This window comes from Aquarana catesbeiana, linkage group LG08, assembly GCF_042186555.1.
Source record: "Aquarana catesbeiana isolate 2022-GZ linkage group LG08, ASM4218655v1, whole genome shotgun sequence".
NCBI lineage: Eukaryota > Metazoa > Chordata > Amphibia > Anura > Ranidae > Aquarana > Aquarana catesbeiana.
In genome coordinates this window covers 146,011,635-146,036,531 of record NC_133331.1, presented here as the reverse complement: position 1 = coordinate 146,036,531, position 24,897 = coordinate 146,011,635, and the positions used below count along the sequence as shown (strand labels likewise).

At 46.0% G+C, this 24,897-nt stretch overlaps 1 protein-coding gene across 1 annotated transcript in view; it reads right to left on the bottom strand.

The window, feature by feature from the left end:
• The window catches only part of DNAJC9 (DnaJ heat shock protein family (Hsp40) member C9), a 39,524-nt gene extending 14,831 nt beyond the window's left edge, over nt 1-24,693 (bottom strand). The window contains exons 1-3 of the mRNA XM_073596544.1: nt 24,372-24,693; nt 1,083-1,223; nt 76-330 (exon numbers count right to left, since the gene is read on the bottom strand). Of these exons, the coding sequence (XP_073452645.1) occupies nt 76-330; nt 1,083-1,223; nt 24,372-24,554 (579 nt within the window). The 5' untranslated portion in view covers nt 24,555-24,693. The remainder of the gene's footprint in view (nt 1-75; nt 331-1,082; nt 1,224-24,371) is intronic.
• Nucleotides 24,694-24,897: the final 204 nt, after the last annotated feature.

Below are 24,897 nucleotides of genomic sequence, written 5' to 3'. Positions count from 1 at the left end.
CAAAACAGTCGTTTGAAAATCTACTAGTGCATGGCCAGCTTTAGAATGTCATCCCTGAACAAGTGTGTTACTTACCCTTTTCCTGCGCTGTTCTCGTTTCTTTTTGGGTTCTTTTACATAAGTATCGTAAGTTGGAACTTCTTTCTTCTTAATGGCTTTCTGGATGATTTCTCTGATCCTCGGCTCATTATCAATATCAGCAAATATTACAGAGTCCATTATGTTATCCATGTCACCTTCAAAGTCCATATAAGCTTGTATAATATCTGCTCTCTCTTCATCTGATCCTATGTACTTTTCTTCATATGCTTGGATATCTTCCACAGTTATCTAACACAGGGAAAAAAGGTAAATTCAATTGGGAATGGCCAGGTTGATCCCGATATGCTACAGTGAAAAGTGAATGCACCCATAAACATACAAACATTCAGATTAGTACTACTATCATCAGCCATGTCCAACAGCTATGTGAACAAAGCATAAAGTGCAATAACTCATAGTAACTAATCATATTCGGGTGAATGGTTCGGTCCAAGCATGAGTTAGGGTCGAACATTGGCTGCTCGCCCCGTTCATCCAACACCTGAATTTGCAGGGTGCTCGCACCACCAAAACGCCCTGCAATGTACTGCACAGTGCATTTTGTGCCCTGATTGGGCAAAGCTTTGCCCAATCAGAGTGCAGTATAAGCTGGTTGTTAAGGAGTGGGGCCGGAAAGCCTTAACAACCAAACAGTCATCAGCTGTCAATGGGTTTCCCCGCTGACAGCACATCCACCCCCCAGCTGCATGCAGGCAGCCTATGGAAGTGGATGCAGACGTAGCGACCACACAAACACAGCTGAATGGCAAAATTTAATGCAGGCGCTGAGGCACAGTCCTGAACGAAGACTGTGTATGTGCCTGCATCCAATTCCATAGGCTGCCTGCGCACAGAGACACCAAAACAAATGCCTCCTCCATGCAGTGTGGGTGTCAGCACCTGTCTGAACAAAGCCTTCTGAAAAAAAGTTATTTTGTTAACAAAACAACAAACATAGAATTGCTTTAAAATGTTTGCTTATTCAGAATGTTGCAAGTAACCTTTTTAAACAGCAGACGCCAATATTCCTCCCAGTTACGGTCTTGAGAAATTGCATCAGACTCCTCATCCACAATTCCTTGCTCATCATAGACTGCTCGCTGTTCTTTGTCACAGAGAACTGAATACACTTTTCCAAGTATCTGTAAATTGAAGCATATCCATTACACTTGAGATTCAGGTGCAAGTATAGCAAACCAAACAGTTCATGAAAGATGACAGCTCACGAAACAGATTTTTCACATCACTTTCTTCATTGCTTGTACCACAGATTAAGTCAAAAATTGTGATAAGGAATCAGACAGGATATTTGTGTAATTATCGATGCCAGGTTTTAAAGTGGTCCTAAAGGCAAAAGGTTTTTTACCCTTCATGCATGAAAGTAAAAAACCTGACTGCAGCAGCCCCCCTAATATTTACCTGAGCCCTGATCCAGCGATGTGCCCGAGAGCATTGGGTCATCTGTGTCCCCTCCCTCATTGGCGCTCACAGCAGCGAGAGCCATTGGCACCTGCTGCTGTCAATCATAGCCAGTGAATCAATAAAAATAGAGCGGAACTGTACTGGAACCTAGCAAATTGTATCAAAAACGCACTGGAACTGTGTATGGTGTGAACTGTAAGCAAAAACTGATCCGGAATGTATCCGTAGTGCATTTTTGTGGCGTGAACTGGCCCTAAAAATGCACGCACAGCGTTTTCCATGTATTCTAATGGTGCAGAAACTGACTGCATTGGTGTGAACTAGAGACATTGGAATACATGGAAAACACTGTGCATGCATTTTTAGTGCAGGAAAAAAGCGCATGGAACTGCATCTGGTGTGAACTGGAGGCACCTGGGTGTAAATGGACAGCGTAGTTCATTTACTCCCGCATGCCCATAGAGCAGAGCGGGGTCTGTGTGTCTGCTCTGCATTAACTGACCTGTAATCCGCCCGCTCTACAACATGCTGTAATTGTTTTATGCACCAGAATGCACTTAAAACGTGTGCAAACATACGTTAACATGCACAAGCCCATGTAAAAGAAACTTAGTAAAAAAACAAAAAACAAAAGAGCAAACAGAGATCATGGTGTAAACAAGCCCTTTGGGACTGGATATTCACAGTCAGTCTGTCCTTAGTCCCCCTTTAGTGTCCACAGTCCCCCATTTAAAGCGGGGGTCCACCTATCTTTTTTTTTTTTTTTTTTTTTTTTTTAGTTCATTCACAAACTTTTCTTCTCAGCATTACATACTCACATAGTGTGTGTAATATGTCCGCCTGTGTCAGATTTCGTCGGAAAGAATAACTTATATTATTCACTGCAGGCGGTTCCATCTTCATTGTGGGCATTTGAAGCCCACAAGCATTTATTTCCTGGATGCGGTGAATGCTGTGCTCCCAGCATTCACCGCTCGTTCCCGCACATGCTCAGTGGCATCCTGGGAAGCCTGAGACTAGCTCCCAGGAGACTGTGCGGAGTCTGGGAGAGGCTAGAAACACGCCTACTCCCACGGGAGGAGAACCAGGAAGTGCAAAGAAGAATAGAAAAATAAAAAGGTAATTACGGCGATTTCAATTTTTTTTAAACGGCATGTCAGCATCTAGGCAAGGAAGAGAATACATACAGATATTATTCAAAATTTGGGTGGAACCCCGCTTTAAAGCAGTCCCAGTGTCCTCTATTACCTTTCGCACCACAGCCCCCCCTTTACAGTAATTTAATGGGGACTGCACAGTAAAGGGGCACTGTGATGTCCCCTTTATATCACAGTTCCCCTAGCAATCACAGGCCCCAACACAGTGCTCCTTGCAGTCACACCCCCCTCCCTCTCACGGCCCCATTTCAGTCTCTGACGCCCTTGCATAGTCCTACCTGTGGCAGGGTAGAGGCAGTTTTCAGCCGTGTGTCGTCCCCCCATGCCTCCCACATAAACCTGGCAGCAGGGAAGGGGGTGGAAGGAGCTGCAGATCTGGACAGAGGGTGGGAGCTTCCAAAGCTCATGTTAACAAATAGGCGATTACCTGCTCATTAATATGAAAGGCTTGCACTCTCCAGAGCAGATCTCCAGTGCCTCCTGATGACAGGTTGAAATCGCCAGGGCGGGGCAACCCAGGAGAAGACATACAGGTTTAGTGACACAGCAGGGGGTGAGCGGCAATCGCAGTGTGTGATAGTCCTGTTGGGACCGCAGTCACTGCTCACCTCCCGCTGCATGGTCCGTCCATCAACAGGCCGGTACGTGGCCTGAAGGTTGGGGACCCCTGCATGTTCTGGTTGTGACAGCCTATTCATCAAAATGCACCGGAACATGCGAAAAGTAGTGCAGGTACTACTTCTGCAAATCGCGCCGTGTGAAACTGCATGGTCTGGTGGCTTCAAACATGCTGTGTTTGCAAGTTAGTGCAATTGGGGTGCCATTAACAATTAGGGACGTTCACACCAGAAAGGTGCCAGAAAGGAGTGTTCTCTGCACCGCATGGGAACAAGCTGCCCATGCTAGATACACGTGGGAGCCGTTAATTGTCTACGGCCACCAAACTGCAAGTGCAATCTTAAAACTAGGGTTGCACTGATACAGTTTTTCCTTTAATCGACGAATACTGATACTTTCGGTCAAGTATTTGCCGATACAGAGTAACAATACTTTGTGGTGTGATTTTGGTCAATACAAAAAAATAAAAAAAAAAATATATGGAAAAATGGCACAAATTGTACTGCAAAGAATCGCATGTGATTTTAACAGGGATGCAGTGAAATCCCTGTCTGAAATGCATGCGATTTCCCCCACTACTCGTGTACATGTGTAGAAAGGGATTAAAGCGTCATCTAGTGGGCAGTTTAAAACATTTTTTAGAACTCGCAGTACATATCTGGCCACATGCAAAATAATCATGGAGCTTGAGGACAGGTCTGAGAATAGAGCAGCCGCTCGTATTGAACCAGCAGCAGCATCCGGGTCCCATACTGCCCCCAATGTAAGCCCTTGTCTGTGGATAGCTCTACAGCAGGGGACTTTTTGTATGGAACTTTTTTGTTTTTTGTTTATGGCCCTTGTTTCTGCTTTTTTTCCTAGGCCAAACCGGCGAAGAAGAAATGTGGGAACTGTAGGGCCAGGCTTTCTGATAGTTATAAAAAAAAAAAAAAAAATATATATTTTGTGAGGATTGTATTCCATCCAAAGCTAGTACAGAGACTTCCTCTTTTAAAGAGTTAAGGTCTTCTATGAAGGAGGTAGTGGACTCCTTTTGGTCCCTTAATGACAGGGTTACTGGTTTAGGGTCTTCATCTAGACCCATAGCTCAAGAGCCTTCAGCCTCTGCTAAATCCCTTCCTTTGTTAATCTCTGAGACCGTTAGTTCACGCAATATCTGATCTGGAAGAAGGTGAGAATCCAGTTTCTTCATCTGATGAGGAATCTGCATCAGAGGAGGATACGGGTAGCTCATCTAAATATCTTTTTCCACTTGAAGATATTGACAAACTACTAAAGTCTATATATACACACCTTGGAGCAGATTGAGTTGCCACAGCAAGCCCAATCCATACAGGATAAAATGTATAGGGGTCTACAGGGGCGGAAATCAAAAGCTTTCCCGGTACACCAGTCACTTAGGGACATGATTCTTTCTGAGTGGAGAGAACCTGAAAAAAGGTTGTTCCAGTCCAGGGGGACACAAAAGATTTCCTTTTCAGTCTGAGTTCGAGGAGGTTTTCTTTAACCACTTGACGACTGCCTCACGCCGATTTACGTCGGCAAGGTGGCACGGACAGGCAAAATCACGTATATATACGTGATTTGCCTTCCGCGGGTGGGGGGTCCGATCGGTCCCCCCCCCCGGTGCCCGAGGCGGTCGCCATTTCTTCCCGGGCGATGAGAGGTGAGGGGGAGGCCATCCATTGTTGGCCACCCCCTCCCAATCGCTCCCGGCGAATGAGAATGCTTCCTTTCCCTCTGTAAGGTAAACAGAGGGAAAGGAAGTGATGTCATCCCTCCTCGAGTCGGTCTTTTTGATCCGGCGCCGAGGAGAGAAGACATCAAGTAAGTCTGCACAACACTACACTAACAGTAGAACACGCCAGGCACACTTGTCAACCCCCATCACCCCCCTGTACCCCCTGTCTCTGTGACAGCAATAGCATTTTTTTTTTTTTTGCATTGGTGTCAGTTTGTGTCAGTTACAAGTGTTAGGGCAGTTAGGTTAGCCCCCTTTAGGTCTAGGGTACCCCCCTAACCCCCCCTAATAAAAGTTAACCCCTTGATTACCCCCCGTCACCAGTGTCGCTAAGCGATCGTTTTTCTGATCGCTGTATTAGTGACACAGGTGACGCTAGTTAGGGAGGTAAGTATATAGGTTCGCTGTCAGTGTTTTATAGCGACAGGGACCCCCATATACTACCTGCTAAAGGTTTTAACCCCCTGATTGCCCCCTAGTTAACCCTTTCACCAGCGATCACCGTATAAGTGTTACGGGTGACGCTGGTTAGCTAGTTTGTTTTTTGTAGTTTATTACAGTTTATTATAGTTTTAGGGCACCCGCCGTTTATTACCCTATAAAGGTTTAACCCCCTGATCGCCCGGCGGTGATATAAATTACATTTTTAGGGTCAGCTAAGGTCTGCGTCGCCCCAGGCAGCGTCAGGTTAGCGCCAGTACCGCTAAAACCCACGCACGCAGCATACACCTCCCTTAGTGCTATAGTATCTGAGCGGATCGATATCTGATCCGATCAGATCTATACTCCCCAGCAGTTTAGGGTTCCCTGAAACGCAATGTTAGCGGGATCAGCCCAGATACCTGCTAGCACCTGCGTTTTGCTCCTCGGCCCAGCCCAGCCCACCCAAGTGCAGTATCGATCGATAACTGACACTTACAAAACACTAAGCACACATAACTGCAGCGTTCGCAGAGTCAGGCCTGATCCCTGCGATTGCTAACAGTTTTTTGGTAGCATTTTGATACAGTCGCTGACAGTCAGCAGCTTTTTTGCCTGTGAGTCTCACTAGTGTACCCCTAAATTTAGAGCCCAAAATGGCAAATCGAAGGTACACTAGTGAAGAGGCCTACACGTTTCTGAGCATGACAGATAGTGAAGAGGAAGTCACTCATTTGTCAAGTTCAGGCTCAGAATACGAACCTGTAGAGGACAGCGGCTCCATGACAGATAGCTCTGACGACAGAGTTGTGGTCCCTGCTAAGGTCAGGCGTACCAGACCCCAATCTTCTTCTGTCCTTGAAGTGCAAGAACCGCAGGGCTCTCGTATGGAGCAGAGAAGTACTAGCGCCGCTATTCCTTCTGGTGAACTGGCAAGCACCAGCGGCCTAGTACACCCTGGTCGTACATCCAGCACTGCAGTATCACGTGGTGACGTGGCGAGTCCCATAAGTGCAGTTCAAGCTGGCAAGCACTAGTAGTGTCCTGCTGCCACCAAGAAGACAAAGACAGGCCCGTCGTGCCCATAGTGCCCTTCCTGCTGCATTGGCCAATCCGAATTGGGAACCCACCACTTCTGCAGCACCCGTACTTCCCCCTTTCACTGGCCAACCCGGAATTCAGGTGGAAACAGTTGACTTTACGCCACTGGATTTTTATTCACTGTTTTTCACCGAAGATCTCTATAGATCTATTGTGGACCAAAGCAATTTATACGCTGGTCAACACATCGCCACTAATCCCCAGTCCTCCCTTGCCAGAGATTGGAGACCAATTACGGTCTCCGAATTTAAGACCTTTCTGGGCCTTTCCCTCCTCATGGGGTTGAATAAAAAGAGTAAGTTGCGGTCATATTGGTCCACTGACCCAATTTACCATTCACCCTTGTTCTCTGCTTCCATGGCCAGGGCACGATACAAGCAGATTTTGCGGTTCATGCACTTCAACGACAATGAACTCTGTCGTCCTCGTGGAGATCCTGCATACGATCGGCTCTACAAAATTCGGCCCCTCGTAAACCACTTCAACCAACGTTTTGCAGACTTGTTTACCCCCCATCAAGTTGTCTGCATTGATGAGTCCCTGATTAAATTTTCTGGCCGCTTGTCATTCAAACAGTACCTTCCCAGCAAGCGTGCCAGATACGGGGTCAAGATGTATAAGCTCTGTGACAGGGCCACAGGCTATACATATAGTTTTATGGTTTACGAGGGCAAAGATAGTCACGTAGAGCCGACAAACTGCCCTGACTACATAGGAAGCGCTGGCAAGATAGTGTGGGACTTGGTGTCACCCTTATTCGGAAAGGGGTACCACTTGTACGTGGACAATTATTATACGAGCGTGCCACTTTTTAGTCACTTGTTTGATCAGCAGATTGGAGCATGTGGCACCGTGCGACCTAATCGCCGGGGCTTTCCCCAGCGGCTTGTAGATTCCCGTCTTAGGCTGGGGGAGAGAGCCTGCTTGAAGTATAATAATTTGCTCGCTATGAAGTGGAGGGATAAGAAGAATGTTTTCGTTCTCACCTCCCTTCATGCAGACACGACGACCCAAATTCCTACGGCGACTGGTGTTGTGGAGATTCGTGTCCACGAATACAACCTTAATATGGGAGGGGTGGACCTCAACGACCAGTTGTTGGCGCCGTACCTAGTAGCCCGTAAGGCCAGACGCTGGTACAAAAAAGTGTCTGTTTATTTATTTCAATTGGCTTTGCTGAATGCTCATGTGCTATACAGAGCTTCAGGACAGACTGGATCCTTCCTTAAATTCCAGGAAGAGATCGTCAGAGCCCTTCTGTTTCCAGACGATGCTCTACCTCACCTTCCCCAACCAAATGCAGTAAGCCGGCTGCATGAGCGGCATTTTCTTTATGCCATCCCGAGTACCCCTACCCAAAAAGCCCCCCAAAAAAGATGTCGTGTCTGCAGCAAGCGCGGATTTAGGCGTGACACCCGGTCTTATTGTCCCTCCTGTCCTGGCAATCCTGGTCTTTGCATGGGTGAATGCTTTGAACGCTACCATACATTAGTTGAGTATTAGCGTAGGGTTCAGCACTGCACAGACTAGGCACACTAACACAGGGTCTCCCAAGATGCCATTGCATTTTGAGAGACCCAAACCTGGAACGAGTTACAAAAGTTAAAAGTTACTAAAAAAAAAAGTGTAAAAAAAAAAAAAGTGTAAAAAAAAAAAAAATAAAAAAAAATAAAAAATAAAAAAACCAAAAAATAGTTGTTGTTTTATTGTTCTCTCTCTCTCTCTCTATTCTCTCTCTATTGTTCTGCTCTTTTTTACTCTATTCTATTCTGCAATGTTTTATTGTTATTATGTTTTACCATGTTTGCTTTTCAGATTTTTTATACTTTACCGTTTACTGTGTTTTGTTGGTAACCATTTTATTGTTTTCAGGTACGCCATTCAGTTGCAGCGCGGATTTATTTATCTTGACAGCAACAGCGTTTGCTCCCACGATATATAAAGCCGTGACTCCAGCGCTGTCGGAGGTGATTTCACCACCACAGTTACATACTACAGCATATATGCCGAAGCGTGGGGGCAGCAGTGGGTGGAGGAGCAATTTGCTCCTGCCTTTTGCGGGAGGATGCCCCCATGCTTCGGCATATATAAATGGTGCATGTATGCCCATCATTAGAAGTGGGTGGATGAAGGGAGGTATTTTAATGGTGGGCATACCCACCGATCAATATCTTTTTTTCGTTCAGCCCACAGGCTGCATGAAAAAAAAGTTTACAATATATGCCTAACAAGGACCAGCAACGTACTGGTATGTTGCTGGACTTTGAGTGGTTATACCAGAATGATGCCTGCAGGTTTAGGTATCATCTTGGTATCATTCTTTTTAGCCAGCGGTCGGCTTTCATGTAAAAGCAATCCTAGCGGCTAATTAGCCTCTAGACTGCTTTTGCAAGCAGTGGGAGGGAATGCCCCCCCCCCCACCGTCTTCCATGTTTTTCTCTGGCTTTCCTGTCCCAACAGGGAACCTGAAAATGCAGCCGGTGATTCAGCCAGCTGACCATAGAGCTGATCAGAGACCAGATTGGCTCCAAACATCTCTATGGCCTAAGAAACCGGAAGCTACGAGCATTTCATGACTTAGATTTCGCCGAATGTAAACAGCGCCATTGGGAAATTGGGAAAGCATTTTATCACACCGATCTTGGTGTGGTCAGATGCTTTGAGGGCAGAGGAGAGATCTAGGGTCTAATAGAGCCCAATTTTTTTTAAAAAAAAGAGTACCTGTCACTACCTATTGCTATCATAGGGGATATTTACATTCCCTGAGATAACAATAAAATTAATAAAAAAAAAAAATAAAAATGAAAGGAACAGTTTAAAAATAAGATAAAAAAGCAAAAAAATAATAAGAAAAAAAAGCACCCCTGTCCCCCCCTGCTCTCGCGCAAAGGCGAACGCAAGCGTCGGTCTGGCGTCAAATGTAAACAGCAATTGCACCATGCATGTGAGGTATCACCGCGAAGGACAGAACGAGGGCAGTAATTTTAGCAGTAGACCTCCTCTGTAAATCTAAAGTGGTAACCTGTAAAGGCTTTTAAAAATGTATTTATTTTGTCGCCGCTGCGCGTTTGTGCGCAATTTTAAAGCATGTCATGTTTGGTATCCATGTACTCGGCCTAAGATCATCTTTTTTATTTCATTAAACATTTGGGCAATATAGTGTGTTTTAGTGCATTAAAATTTAAAAAAGTGTGTTTTTTCCCAAAAAAATGCGTTTGAAAAATCGCTGCGCAAATACTGTGTGAAAAAAAAATATGAAACACCCACCATTTCAATCTGTAGGGCATTTGCTTTAAAAAAAATATATAATGTTTGGGGGTTTAAAGTAATTTTCTTGCAAAAAAAAATTATTTTTTCATGTAATCAAAAAGTGTCAGAAAGGGCTTTGTCTTCAAGTGGTTAGAAGAGTGGGTGATGTGTGACATAAGCTTCTAAATGTTGTGCATAAAATGCCAGGACAGTTCAAAACCCCCCCAAATGACAAATGACATTTTGGAAAGTAGACACCCCAAGCTATTTGCTGAGAGGCATGTCGAGTCCATGGAATATTTTATATTGTGACAAGTTGCGGGAAAGAGACAAATCTTTTTTTTTTTTTTTTTTTTTTTTTGCACAAAGTTGTCACTAAATGATATATTGCTCAAACATGCCATGGGAATATGTGAAATTACACCCCAAAATACATTCTGTTGCTTCTCCTAAGTATGGGGATACCACATGTGTGGGACTTTTTGGGAGCCTAGCCGCACACGGGACCCCGAAAACCAAGCACCGCCTTCAGGCTTTCTAAGGGCGTAAATTTTTGATTTCACTCTTCACTGCCTAGCACAGTTTCGGAGGCCATGGAATGCCCAGATGGCACAACCCCCCCCCCAAATGACCCCATTTTGGAAAATAGACACCCCAAGCTATTTGCTGAGAGGTATAGTGAGTATTTTGCAGACCTCACTTTTTGTCACAAACTTTCGAAAATTGAAAAAAGAAAAAAAAAAAAATACATTTTTCTTTTCTTTCTTCATTTTCAAAAACAAATGAGAGCTGCAAAATACTCACCATGCCTCTCAGCAAATAGCTTGGGGTGTCTACTTTCCAAAATGGGGTCATTTGGGGGGGGGGGGTTTTGTGCCATCTTGGCATTTTATGGCCTTCAAAACTGTGATAGGTAGTGAGGAGTGGAATCACAACTTAACGCCCTTAGAAATCCTGAAGCCGGTGCTTGGTTTTCGGGGCCCCGTATGCGGCTAGGCTCCCAAAAAGTCCCACACATGTGGTATCCCCGTACTCAGGAGAAGCAGCAGAATATATTTTGGGGTGTAATTCCACATATGCCCATGGCATGTTTGAGCAATATATCATTTAGTGATAACTTTGTGCAAAAAAAAAAAAAATTGTCACTTTCCCGCAACTTGTGTCAAAATATAAAATATTCCATGGACTCAACATGCCTCTCAGCAAATAGCTTGGGGTGTCTACTTTCCAAAATGGGGTCATTTGGGGGGGGTTTTGTGCCATCTGGGCTTTTTATGGCCTTCAAAACTGTGATAGGAAGTGAGGAGTGAAATCAAAAATGTATGCCCTTAGAAATCCTGAAGGCGGTGCTTGGTTTTCGGGGCCCCGTACGCGACTAGGCTCCCAAAAAGTCCCACACATGTGGTATCCCCATACTCAGGAGAAGCAGCTAAATGTATTTTGGGGTGCAATTCCAAATATGCCCATGGCCTGTGTGAGCAATATATCATTTAGTGACAACTTTTTGTAAATATTTTTTTTTTTTTTTTTGTCATTATTCAATCACTTGGGACAAAAAAAATAAATATTCAATGGGTTCAACATGCCTCTCAGCAATTTCCTTGGGGTGTTTACTTTCCAAAATGGGGTCATTGGGGGGGTTTGTACTGCCCTGCCATTTTAGCACCTCAAGAAATGACATAGGCAGTCATAAACTAAAAGCTGTGTAAATTCCAGAAAATGTACCCTAGTTTGTAGACGCTATAACTTTTGCGCAAACCAATAAATATACGCTTATTGACATTTTTTTTACCAAAGACATGTGGCCGAATAAATTTTGGCCTAAATGTATGACTAAAATTGAGTTTATTGGATTTTTTTTAAAACAAAAAGTAGAAAATATCATTTTTTTTCAAAATTTTCGGTCTTTTTCCGTTTATAGCGCAAAAAATAAAAACCACAGAGGTGATCAAATGCCATCAAAAGAAAGCTCTATTTGTGGGAAGAAAAGGACGCAAATTTAGTTTGGGTACAGCATTGCATGACCGCGCAATTAAAAGTTAAAGCGACGCAGTGCCAAATTGGAAAAAGACCTCTGGTCCTTAGGCAGCATAATGGTCCGGGGCTCAAGTGGTTAAAGCAGAGGTCCGCTGAAAAAAAAAAGAAAAATAAAAGCCAGCAGCTACAAAATACTGCAGCTGCTGACTTTTAATATATGGACAAATACCTGTCCAGGGAGCCCGCGATGTCAGCAGCCGAAGCCGATCCGTCCGTCGGCTCTCGGCTGCTGCCGCCGCCATCCTCGGTAACGGAATAAGGAAGTGAAGCCGTGCGACTTTACTTCCCGGTTCCCTACTGCGCATGCGCGAGTCACGCTGCGCGTCCTCTCTGGTCCCTGCTGTGTTCTGTGTCTCACAGAATACAGCGGTGGACGACAGTGTAGGCGTCGGAAATGGCGTAGGTCACCGCAAGCGCCGCTGTGATCTATGCCAGGAAGTGGGAGCAAATACCTGTATTAGACAGGTATCTGCTCCCTCCTCCCCCCTGAAGATTCTGGGGTCCTTAAGGATCAAATGGATAGAAACGCCGACTCATTGCTACATAAGGCCTGGGATGCTTCAGCCTTTTCTTTAGGTCCGGCGGTAGCATCCACCTGTGTGGCTAGGAATTTAGACGAATGGGTTCAGCGTCTGGATGATCTTCTTTTATCCGACACTCCCAAAGAAGAGATTAGGGAGTCTCTCCCACTCATTGCCAAGTCAGTTGCCTTCTTAACTGATGCAGCAGCAGATTCAGTGAAATCTGCTGCCAGGGCTTCTGCTCTCATTAATTCAGCTAGGCGAGCTATCTGGCTTAAATCTTGGGAAGGTGATCTTACTTCCAAGCATAAACTCTGCGGCATTCCCTTTGAAGGCAAGCTCTTATTCGGTTCCTCCTTAGAGGAGGTCCTAGCTCGTTCCTCTGAGAAGAAATAAACCCCAGAATAAGAGGCCTTTTTGTGGCTTCCAAAACAAAGCAAAATTTTAAAGCCAACAGGCAAAGAAGAAATGGTCTTTTAACAAAGACAAGCTAAAAGCGGGGCTCGCTTTGCTCCTTACAGCCCCTTCCAAAAATCCCCAGTGACGCCAGGATAGGAGTAGGAGGAAGGTTGTCCCATTTTATCAAGGAATGGGCAGAGATTTCCGACAATTCCTTTATTCTTCAAACATTGGAAAGGGGTTACAGGTTGGAATTCAAAAATCTCCCCCCCCGCAGAGGTTTTTCCTTACCTATCTGCCGAGAGATGGCAAGCCATGATAGATCTGATTTCTGTGTGGGAAACAGAGGGAGTTATTTCTCCTGTTCTGGAAAATCAGAAATTCCGGGGATTTTATTCTCACGTCTTTCTGGTCAAGAAAACTTCTGGCGGCTTTCGTATGGTCATAAATTTAGGCGTCCTGAACAAATACATAGTCTACAGACGTTTCCGAATGGAGAACATTTATTCTGTAAGGAATCCGTTATTTCCAGGGGTCTTCATGGTTACCCTGGATCTTCAGGACGCTTATCTTCATGTACCAAAGGTTCCTCAGGTTTGCAGTTCTCATGGGAAACAAGCCAAGTCACTGGCAGTTCAATGCCCTTCCTTTTGGTCTCTCGGCAGCAACCAGAATTTTTACAAAAATCATGGCCAAAGTCATGGCTTTTTTTCGGATTCAAAGTTCATCAATCGTCCCATATCTAGACGATTTTTTGATCTTTGCTCGAGACAAAGAGTCCCTTGTTCAGGATCTGCAGTTGGTTTCGCGGACCTTTCAGAGATTGGGGTGGAAAATCAACCAGCAGAAGTCTTGCCTGGTGCCCTCCCAGTTCAGATTTTTCTTCCCGAGGAGAAGATTTTGAAAATTCTTCTCTCCGTGCAGGCATTCAAGTTTCTCCCTCAGACCTCCCTTCGGCGGATCATGCAGTTGCTGGAATTGATGACTGCGGCCATTCCAGGGATACCTTGGGCCCAAATTACACCCAAGACCCCTTCAGGCTTTTCTTTTACTCCATTGGGATCGCTGGAAGAACTCTCTAGATCAGCTGGTACAGCTGCCGGGAGAGAATTTTCTCAATCTCTCCTGGTGGGAGCAACGAGAACATCTGCAGAGAGGGAAGGATTGGGCACAACATTCCCCAGTAAAAATTACCACAGACGCCAGTCTGTGGGGTTGGGGTGCTCACTCACAGGACTGGCAGGCCCAAGGAGCCTGGTTGCCAGAGGAGGCAGGCCACTCCTCGAATTTCAGAGAAATTCTGGCTGTGGGGAAAGCTTGTGTCTCTGGAAGAGAGGGTCTATTCAAAAGACCTATTAATTTTCTCAGACAATGCCACAACAGTGGCGTACCTAAACAAGCAAGGGGGCACTCGCTACTGTCATTAACACAGCAGATTCTGTCCTGGCCGGAGATCAATGTCACTTCAGTCAGGGCAGTCCATATCAGGGGGTCAGAAAATGTGCTGGCGGACTATTTGAGCAGGGTGAGCATCAGTTCCAGCGGTTGGGAACTGCATCAAGGCACGTTCCGGGAGGTAGTGCTAAGATGGGGTCATCCCACAGTGGACCTTTTTGCCTCCAGTCTCAACAGAAAACTGCCGGCGTTCTCTCTGGAGAGAGAGAGACAAGAGTCCTTGGGGACGGATGCTCTATCCTTCCTGTGGGATTTCACTCTGGCTTACGCCTTCCCTCTTTTTCCCCCTCTTACCTGTAGTAGTTCGGAAAATTATTCAGGACCGGGCAGAAGTTGTTCTGATTGCCCCCTGGTGGCTCAGGAGGAGTTGGTTCTCCTCTGAAGGCCCTCTCTGTGAATCCTCCCTGGCCCCTACCAGTTCGGAAGGATCTTCTCCATCAGGGACCGGTGTTGCATCCAAACCCTCAGACCTTCCAATTGACGGCCTGGAGGCTGAGCGGCGCATCCTACAGTTAAGGGGTGTTCAGAGAGGGTTATTCAAACTATCCTGGACAGTCGTAAGTTGGTCACGAGAAGAATCTATGGGAAAGTTTGGAAAACTTATTTCCTGGCAAAGGAAAACTGGTTTAGATTCTTTTTCCACTCCCTGTATTTTGGATTTTTTGCAGGGAAGAGTGGAAAAGGGGCTCTCTGTCAGCACCCTTAGGGTTCAGGCTGCTGCCCTATCTTTGTTTTCAGAGAGAAGACTAGCGAAGGATCCTTTAGTCAGGAGGTTCCTTTCAGCCAGATCTAGACATGCTCCCAGGATCATCAAACATATTCTTCCCTGGGATCTGTCATTAGTGTTAAATGCACTAACAAGGGCTCCTTCCTTTTAGCTATTACGTCAGGAACGAAGGATTTCTGATCTAGAGTCTCTTTCCTGACAGGCTCCATGGCAGCATACGTGTGGGTTGACCCCCACCTCCATAACTACCCAATAGGACCCCTCCCTTATAAATTTCAGCTGTGAGCTCTCAGCCGTGTTCCTTTTTTTGTCCTCCTCCGTAGGACATTACGTTTGGTTCTCCTACCTGAAGACAATGTCCTGCGATCGTATCGGCCGACCGATGTGATGTCTCATCCCTCCAATAAGCCTTGACTGTTAGCAGGGTATGGAGCGTATGGCAGAGTAAGCGCTGAAGAGCTGGTGTCATTTGGAATGAAAAGCGCGCACAGGCCGATCGCCTAGCAGTATGCAGGTGGCCATTATCTGCCAAAAAGCCCGGTGTGTGTATGGATGTTCCGGCCGAGTCGATCGTAGGTGGTGGTGGTGAGCATGTATCGCCTTCATGGCAGCAGTGTATATATTTGTTGTTGTTTTTCTCTCTGTGTGCCCTTTGTTAAAATTGCCTATGCAGCGGCTGGTTCCCTGTGCGTTCCAGCCGCCGCTCCCTCTACTTCCGGGTTCTGTCCGCGTTCTCCGCAGGCGCAGTCCCGGAATGAAAGCGAGGCCTGGTGCGGCCGTGACGTCACGCGGCGCCAATTTTAAAAGCCTGGGGAGGCTTGCAGAGCTCGGGAATGATCGTGGGCATAGCGGCGACTTCCCTGAGCACCTGCAGAGCCTTCCCCAGGTAAGTGCAGTACAGATGGGTCTGTGCTTGCTGTTTTTTTGCTTTCTGGTATATCTGACTTGATCTGTGTTCACCTGCAGTGATTCCCAGCATCAGCCATGGACTCTTCACTGCCTCCTGGTGGCCAGTCCTCTCGCAGCAGGTAGGATTTGAAAGCATTATCTTTACTTGCCTGCTGGGGGGAAGAGAGCGGAGTGTAGGGCATTATTCTGACTTTGTGCCTTTCTCTTTCTCTATTCCTGTCTTCCTTCTTTCCTTAGCCCTTCTAGGTCTGACCAAAGACAAAGTAGTTCCCGCAGAAGGAGCGGGTCGTCTAAATCACACCACCGGCATTCCTCCTCTGGCTCTAGACACCATGGTTCATCCTCTAAGTCTAAAGACCACAGTAGAGGCTCTCCTCAACCCCCCTCATCTCATAGTAGGGGACTGGAGAAAATATGTTGGGGATGCAGGGCCCCAGTTCCTGCCAGCAAGTCTCTCTGTGACCGCTGTTTTTCTAAAGCAGCTAATGAGAGGGAGGGTGCAGACCAACGCCTGGAAACGCTAATCAAGCGAGTCGCGAAATAATCGCTGCAGGAAAGACGCTGCAAAGCCTCGTGATTCCCCTCCAGATCCACTGATTCCCCTGTCAGGAGAGGGTCCAGTCCAGGAGACGTGGGAGTCTTCTCAACCTAGTCACCAGTCAGCACCCCCTTCAGATAGTGGGTCAGAAGCAGATGATCCTGGGATGGGCTTTGAATATGCCCTGGTTCCTTCTTTGGTGAAAGCTGTTAAAGACGCTTTGGATTGGGAAGACCCAGTTATTTCTCCTGCTAAATAGAGAAAGTTTTTCAAACAATTCAGCAAGGAGCGTCATTATTTTCCTTTCCTCATGGAAGTAGGAGCTATAATATTTGAAGAATGGGGCAAGATGGATAGAAAAAGCTCTATGCAGTCTAAAGTCTCAAAACTATACCCTTTCAAGGAAGAAGAAGAGGTTAAACACCTTGAGTCAGCTCCCTTGGTAGATGCTGCATTAATGAGGCTTGTGAGGTATGCGACTCTGCCTCTTGAAGATACAGTCTCATTTAAAGATCCGCTGGAGAGACGGATCGATGCCGACCTAAAAAGGATTTATCTGACAGCAGGCACAGTGTGCAAACCCGCTCTGGCCTTAGCAGCAGTCTCTAAAGCTTTAGAGGCATGGTCAGACAATGTGAATGAGTCTCTTAGAGGTATCTCTGAAGAAGCGGCTAAGAGCTCCCCTATTCAGGAAATCAGGCTTGCCTCCGCCTTTCTGGGGGAGGTCTCTATTGACATTATTCGCCTAGTGGCTCGGGTGATGTTTTCATCGGTCACCGCCCGTCGGGCCTTGTGGCTGCGACCCTGGTTGGCGGATCCAGCCTCTAAGCAGGCTTGGTGCCATATTCCATTTGGGGGTTAATCCCTTTTCGGCAACAAGCTTGATAGCGCCATTACCCGGGCTACGGGTGGTAAATCGGGGTTCCTCCCTCAAGACAGGCGTTTACAGAACCAAAAACGCACCTTTTCAAGATCGCAGAACACAGACCGTGCAAGGGAAGCACGTAGTTATAGGCCTGGTCGGGAATTTTCTAGATCCTGGAAATCCAGGCAGTCCTCCTTTAAAAAGCCCACAAAAGGGGCTTCTACTAGTAACCAGGACTCCACTAAGTCCTTTTGAAATTGGGCCTGCTCAAACATGTCAGGTGGGGCTCGTCTGCTCCACTTCAGACATGTTTGGGCGGCCTCAATTCGGGATTTCTGGACGGTCAAAACAGTGTCCTCAGGCCACACCTGGGTCTTCAACAGCACTCCCAGACTAAGATTCATACCAACAAATCTTCCAAGTTCAGGGGAGAAGAGACAAGTTCTTTTACCTTACATAAGCTCTTTATTAACCCCAAACGCAGCCATTCCTGTTCCAGATGGCGAACGAGGAGAAGGCATGTATTCCCCTCTGTTTCTGGTGCAGAAGAATGGCACATGGAGGCCTGTTATAGACCTGACTCATCTCAACCGAGTCAAAGGAGTTCGTCTTCACCACTATCTAGACGACCTCCTCCTTCTAGCCCAAGACAGGGGTCAGCTTCTAGAGCACAGGAGTCTAGTAATTACCACTCTCCAAGAGTTTGGGTGGCTCCTGAATTTGGAGAAAAGTCACCTGATTCCATCTCAGTCTCTCATATTTCTAGGTGCCCATTTCAACACACTAGAAGGCACCATCTCGCTACCCGAGGAGAAGATTGTGGTGATCCGGGACAGGATCCGTTCAACACTTGCTTCATCTCACCTATCCGCTCTTCAATGTCTGAAGGTGATTGGCACAATGGCAGCCACCATTCCCATGGTGAAGTGGGATCAATGGCACACTCGTCCATTCCAGAAAGGGCTTCTCCAACAATGGGATTCTCCCAGCAAGAATCAGCGCATCCTCCTCACTCCATCCATGAGAGAGTCTCTTCTTTGGTGGCTCCAAGGGAAGAATCTCCGCAATTGCCATTCAATTCTCCCCATCACATGGGTCACAGTGACCTCAGATGCCAGCAATCGGGGCTGGGGTGCTCATTGCAGAAGTGGCTCAGGGCAGATGGAACTCGCCATCTCAGAAGACTGTATCCAACATTCTGGAACTTCGAGCGGCCTTTCAGGCGCTCAGATCCTTCTACCATCTGATAAAGAACTCCTCAGTGATGCTCCAGTTGGACAATACAACCGCTGTGGCCTATATAAGGAAACAAGGTGGGACTCGCAGCTGGTCCCTCCTACGGGAGGTGGAGCCAATCATGAACTGGGCTCAGAAGAATCTGTCCAACATTTCGGCAGTCTACATTCCGGGGGTCCAGAATGTTCAGGCGGACTATCTGTTCCGTGTTCAAATGGACAACAACGAGTGGTCCCTGCACAAAGAGGTGTTCGAGTGGCTCCCGACACTGGGAGTGTCTCCAGAAGTGGATCTGTTTGCATCCCCATGCAATTACAAACTCACCAAGTTTTACTCGAGGTTCCAGGATCCCCAAGTATATGGGATAGATGCCCTCGCGGATCGGAGGAGGTTCAACAAGGCGTATGCCTTCCCTCCGGTACCTGTGATACTCCAGTTTCTCCGCAGGCTCAGAACAGAGGAAGTGGAAGTCATGGCAGTGATACAGTTTTGGCCCAACAGGCCATGGTTTCCCCTCTTAACTCTCCTCAGTTATCGGGTGTCAATCCCTCTGCCTCTCAGGGTGGATCTTCTGTCCCAAGGTTCTATCCTGCATCCATGTCCTGCTCATCTACATCTCAGGGTTTGGTTTTTGAGAGGGGAAGGCTTGAAGCCTTAGGTTGTCCAGAAGAAGCCATCCCGATGCTTCTGAATGCCAGACGGAAGAGCACTAATAGAGTGTATGAACGTATCTGGTCCAAGTTCACAGAGCACATGGCCTCTAGACCTAATCCTTGTGGTTCTCCAAAAGTCCAAGATATCCTCAGCTTTCTGCAAACAGGGTTGGATTTGCCTCTAGCAGTAAGTTCCCTTCGTGTGCAAATATCAGCCATCTCGGCATTCACAGGAATTTCATGGGCTAACCACGCCATGGTTTGCCAATTCTTAAAGGGTGCCATCAGGCTAAGACCTCAAAGGAAACCGAGATTCCCTAAATGGGATCTTCCTCTTGTTCTAGATTTTCTTTCCACGCTTGGAACAGATCCTGAAAATCCTCTATCAGTTAAAGACCTCACACTCAAGACCATCTTCCTGGTGGCAGTAACTTCAGCCAAAAGAGTGTCTGAAATCAGGAACTTAGGTTCCAAAGAGCCTTTCCTGACCTTTTTTCCGGATAGAGCAGTATTAATTCCCATGTTGGGCTCAAACCTTAAAGTGACATCTATTTTTCACGAAAATCAGGAAATTGTGTTGCCTACCTTTAGCACAACAGAAGGTCAAGATGTCCATCCCCTTGATGTGGGACATACTTTGAGTCAATACTTGGAAGCTACAAAATCGTTTAGACAGACGGATTTTCTTTTCATTCTTCTACAGGGTAAAAATAGAGGAAAATGGGCTTCAATCAGATCCATCTCTGCTTGGATAGTACAGACCATTCAAAGGGCTTATAAAGCGAAGGACTTGGCTCCTCCAGAGGCAGTGACTGCTCACTCAACTCGGAGTATTTCAACCTCGTGGGCGGCTTCTCTTTATGTCGCACCCAAAGTCATATGTAGAGCGGCTTCTTGGTCATCTATCAATACGTTTGTTTCCCACTATTGCGTTGAACCAGCCGCTTTGTCATCCATTAATTTTGGTTTGAAAGTGCTGTCAGTGGACAGTGTTAAATAAATAAATTTTCTTGCTCAGCATTGTGCCCACCCGGGTGTGTTTGGCGAGTTATTTCCCACACGTATGCTGCCATGGAGCCTGTCAGGAAAACGGAAAATTTATATCAAATACTTACCGTAATTTTCCTTTCCTGATAGGCTCCATGGCAGCAGGAGTCCCTCCCAATGCTTGGAGTAGGCTAGTTACGAAACACAGCTGAGAGCCCACAGCTGAAATTTATAAGGGAGGGGTCCTATTGGGTAGTTATGGAGGCGGGGTCAACCCACACGTATGCTGCCATGGAGCCTATCAGGAAAGGAAAATTACGGTAAGTATTTGATATAAATTTTCCGTTTTCCTGTAAAGACCCCTTCCTGAGGATTCTAGAGGACAGGGTAGTGATTAGACCTGATCCTTTCTATTTACCCAAAGTTTCTTCCAATTTTCATAGGTCCCAGGAGATAGTCCTTCCAAGTTTCTGCACAACAATGCGGAGGAGGAAAGGTTTAGTCTTTTAGACGTAAAGAGATGTATTCTGCTTTATCTAGAAAAGTCCAGTGGTTTTAGGAGTTCCTCCCAACTGTTGGTTTTGTTTAGTGGTCCCAAGAAGGGGTCCAAAGCGTCTAAAAGTTCTATTGCTAGGTGGATTAGGGGAGCTATCTGTGAGGCATACAAAGCGTCAGGTCGCACCCCTCCTTCTAGAATTAGGGTCCATTCAACGAGATCCATGGCCACATCATGGGCAGAAAGAGCGGGGGCTTCATGGGAATACATTTCTAAAGCTGCCATCTGGTCTTCCTCTCATGCATTTGTCAAACATTATAGAGTACAGATGCTTTCCAGCCAGGACCTCTCCTTTGGTAGGAAAGTGCTTCAGGCTGTCATCCTTCCCTAAGGTATAGAATCTTGCTTATCCTCTCAAGTAGCTGTCCTGGAAGGTGGGGGGGGGACCCCCGTTAGACTTAGAGGTAACGGTATTTCCAGGAACCTTCCAGGACAGCGTCTATATTCCCACCCTATTCTATTTTTTCACTGGTCAACCTTGTTTACCTGGTGGTGGTGTTTTTTATATGATTTTCTGTTTTTTTCCTCTGCCGAGTGCACTTTTTGGTGAAGGTTACTTGATCTTCTAAACAACTGAAGGGCCTTTTAAATTGTATCCAATTTGTGTTTCCTGTAGAGGGTGGAGCCAATCATCTCAAGTAACTGCAGTGGAAGGTTCCTGGAAATACCGTTACCGGTAAGTCTAACAGGGGTTTTCGTGAGCTTTTCATGCACTTTTTTTTAGCATGAAAGCACCTGAAAAGCGCCTTAGTGTGAAAGTGGTCTAAAGATCAAGATTCTCTCACCATTCTTGGCGTAACATCTTTCACATTATACAAAAAATTGGGCTAACTTTTCTGTTTAGTTTTTTTATTTATTGAAGTATATTTTTCCTAAAAAAATTGCTTTTAAAAGACTGCTGCGCAAATAGTGTGACATAAAATGTTGCAACGGCCGCATCATTTATTCTCTAGGGTCTCTGCTAATATTAAAATAAATATATATATTTGGGGTTCTAAATAATTTTCCAGCAAAAAAATACTGATTTTAAACTTGTAAGCAACAAATGTCAGAAAAAAGGCTGTCTTTAACCGGTTCAATACCGGGCATTTTCACCCCCTTCCTTCCCAGACCAATTTTTAGTTTTCAGCGCTGTCGCATTTTAAACAACAATTGCGCGGTCGTGCGACGTTGTACCCAAACAAAATTGACGTCCTTTTTTCCCCACAAATAGAGCTTTCTTTTGGTGGTATTTGATCACCTCTGCGGTTTTTATTTTTTGCACTATAAACAAAAGAAGAGCGACAATTTTGAAAAAAAACACAATATTTTTTACTTTTTGCTATAATAAATATCCCAATTTTAAAAATAAAAAAAACAAATCTTTTCCTCAGTTTCCGCCGATACGTATTCTTCTACATATTTTTGGTAAAAAAATAAAAATCGCAATAAGCGTATATTGATTGGTTTGCGCAAAAGTTATAGCGTCTATAAAATACGGGATAGATTTATGGCATTTAAAATATATATATATTTTTTTTACTAGTAATAGCGGCGATCGCGATTTTTTTTCGTGACTGCGACATTATGGCGGACACATCGGACACTTTTGACACATTTTTGGGCCCATTCACATTTATACAGCGATCAATGCTATAAAATTGCATTGATTACTGTGTAAATGTGACAGGCAGTGAAGGGGTTAACCACTAGGTAGCGGGGAGGGGTTAAATGTGTTTCCTAGGGAATGCTTCTAACTGTAGGGGAAGGAGGGGCACAAGGGGAGGAGACCGATCAGTGTTCTGCTGTTCTGGGAACACAGATCGGTCTCCTCTTAACTGACAGGATGTGGATCTGTGTGTTTACACACACAGATCCACGGTCCGGCCCGGTTAACGGGCACACGCACCGGGTCCCGAGAAACGCGGCGGGCGCACGCGCCCCCTAGGCGGCCGGGTACCCGAGGCCATTATATGACGTCCATCCAGGATGGGAGATCCCATCTGTGGACGTCATATGTACATACGCGGGTAGGGAAGTGGTTAAGACCCCTTTCACACATGCCTTCAGTTTGTTTCATCAGTTCAGTCACAGACAGAGCAGTAAGGCGAGGGGGCAGTCTGTACAGACAGGCTCCCTCACTTGCCGATGCCGACTGTCACTGTCCGCTTTTAAATGTTATTGCTGTTTTTTTTTTATTCTTCTATACTTTATAGCGCAGAGAAGGAGCTGTCATTCGAGCCCACTACTGAATTAAACAAAGGGCGAACGGTCCGCATGTGTGAAAGGGGCCCAAGTGGTTAAACTGACCTAATTTACAGACCGAAGTTCATTCCTTTGATCTAAAACATGGGTAGGCAACCTCGGCCCTCCAGCTGTTTTGAAACTACAAGTCCCATGAGACATTGCAAGACCCTGACAATCACAAGCATGACGGGATTTGTAGTTTCACCATAGCTGGAGGGCCGAGGTTGCCTACCTCTGATCTAAAAGAACCAAAATGATACAGGGTTTCTTTTCATCTCTCAGCCTGAGCAATGTTGTGATAAACTTGGCAGGCTGCCTTTTTTTTTTTTTTGGGACAGCTGTAAACAGAGAATGGCTCTGCGCTGAATAGTGGAAATGTCAACTGAAGACCGTGAGGGGGTTGAATCAAGATTGCGATTTTTTTTAACAATTAATCGTGCAGCTGTAATTTCTACACACACACACACGAGCAGTGGGGAAAATTGCATTTGTTTCAGTATCGAATTGCATTCCTGTTCAAATCACATGCGATTCTTTGCATAGTGATTTGCACCCATTCATTTTGTAATAACACAAACCGCAACGTATCGGTTTCGGGATAATTTGGGTGAGAACCGATACTCACGCAAAAGCTTAGTAACAGCACCAATATCAGTGCATCACTATTTAAAATGTGGTACCTTTTTTAATTTTAACACATTCCTGTACATTTGGCAGCCAGCGGGCGGTTAAAAACAGAACATACGAAAACGCAGAAGTTTTAGTGTAAATCGGTGTTCTATCGAATAGTGCATCTCGTCGGATAATGCCTCCGACAATCTGTGAATGCGCAGGACGTAATGTCACTCCAGCTGATCTCTTGATTGGCTGGCGTGACATCAACACTGAGCATACGCAGAAGAATGAGGCATTATCTGACGATCAGCAAAGCGCGCTGTTCTGTGATCGGTGACGTCTCACGCATGTGCAGAGAGCATGAGGCAGAACGTGAAGATTAGATTCTCCCGTCGCACTTTGCTGATCGTCAGATAATGCCTCCAACGATCTGTGCATGGTTGAGATCACGCCAGCTGATCGGTAGATGAACTGGAGTGACGTTATGTCCTGCGCACATCGTCTAAGGCAGTTATCAAACGATCTGCACTATTCGATAGGATGCCAGCAAATAACGGCACCCATGTTCATCCCGCATAGAGCGGCGTGCTCGCATGCGGTGAATGTGACTTTCCTGCACTGTGTTCCAGTGTGAATCGGCCCTCAAGGTATATGTGTGTCACAATAGAGAATAACATTGTGAGGTGAACATTGGAATGTCTATCACACATAATGAGAATACAGGCTAGGACTTCTATACCATCATCATACTCCCTATATACACACACACCATGTCCCCTCTAACAACACACAGCCCTCTGTAATCACAGAAAGGTATATCAGCGGCGTGTCCCCTCTGGATGAAGGCTCTGCTCTGACCTGGAACTTCAGCGTGGCCTCGTCCTTCTCCCCCTCTGACACCCGGTCCGGGTGAACCTTCAGCGAGGTCTTGTGATATCCCCGGCGGACCTCGGCCTCCCCGGCCGTCCTCCTCACCCCGAGCACAGTGTACAAGTCGGAGCTCCCGAAGTATCGCTCACAGTTCTCCAGAAGTCCCGGCATCGTGTCTCCTTCCTTCCCCGTACACAAAGCGACCAACAATAACACACAATCACCGGGCAATGACAGCTTTTGGCGGGTCTTTCAGGACCGGGACGCTATTGGCTGAGAACTTTGTTTCCTTACGTCATTTCCGCTCCACGTTGAAAGCTTTATGTGTAGCAGAGAAGGCGGACACTGTTATGTAGGCTTGTAGAGTAAAGAATAAAATGTGGGTTTTAAGAAAATCAGGGATTAAAGCGAAACTTCACCTAACAAAGGAAAGTTTAGCTTTGTGTCCTGCTCTACCCTTTTCTTTTCTAGGTTTTTTTCTCCTTTCTTTTTTTTATGGTGGGATATTTGGTGG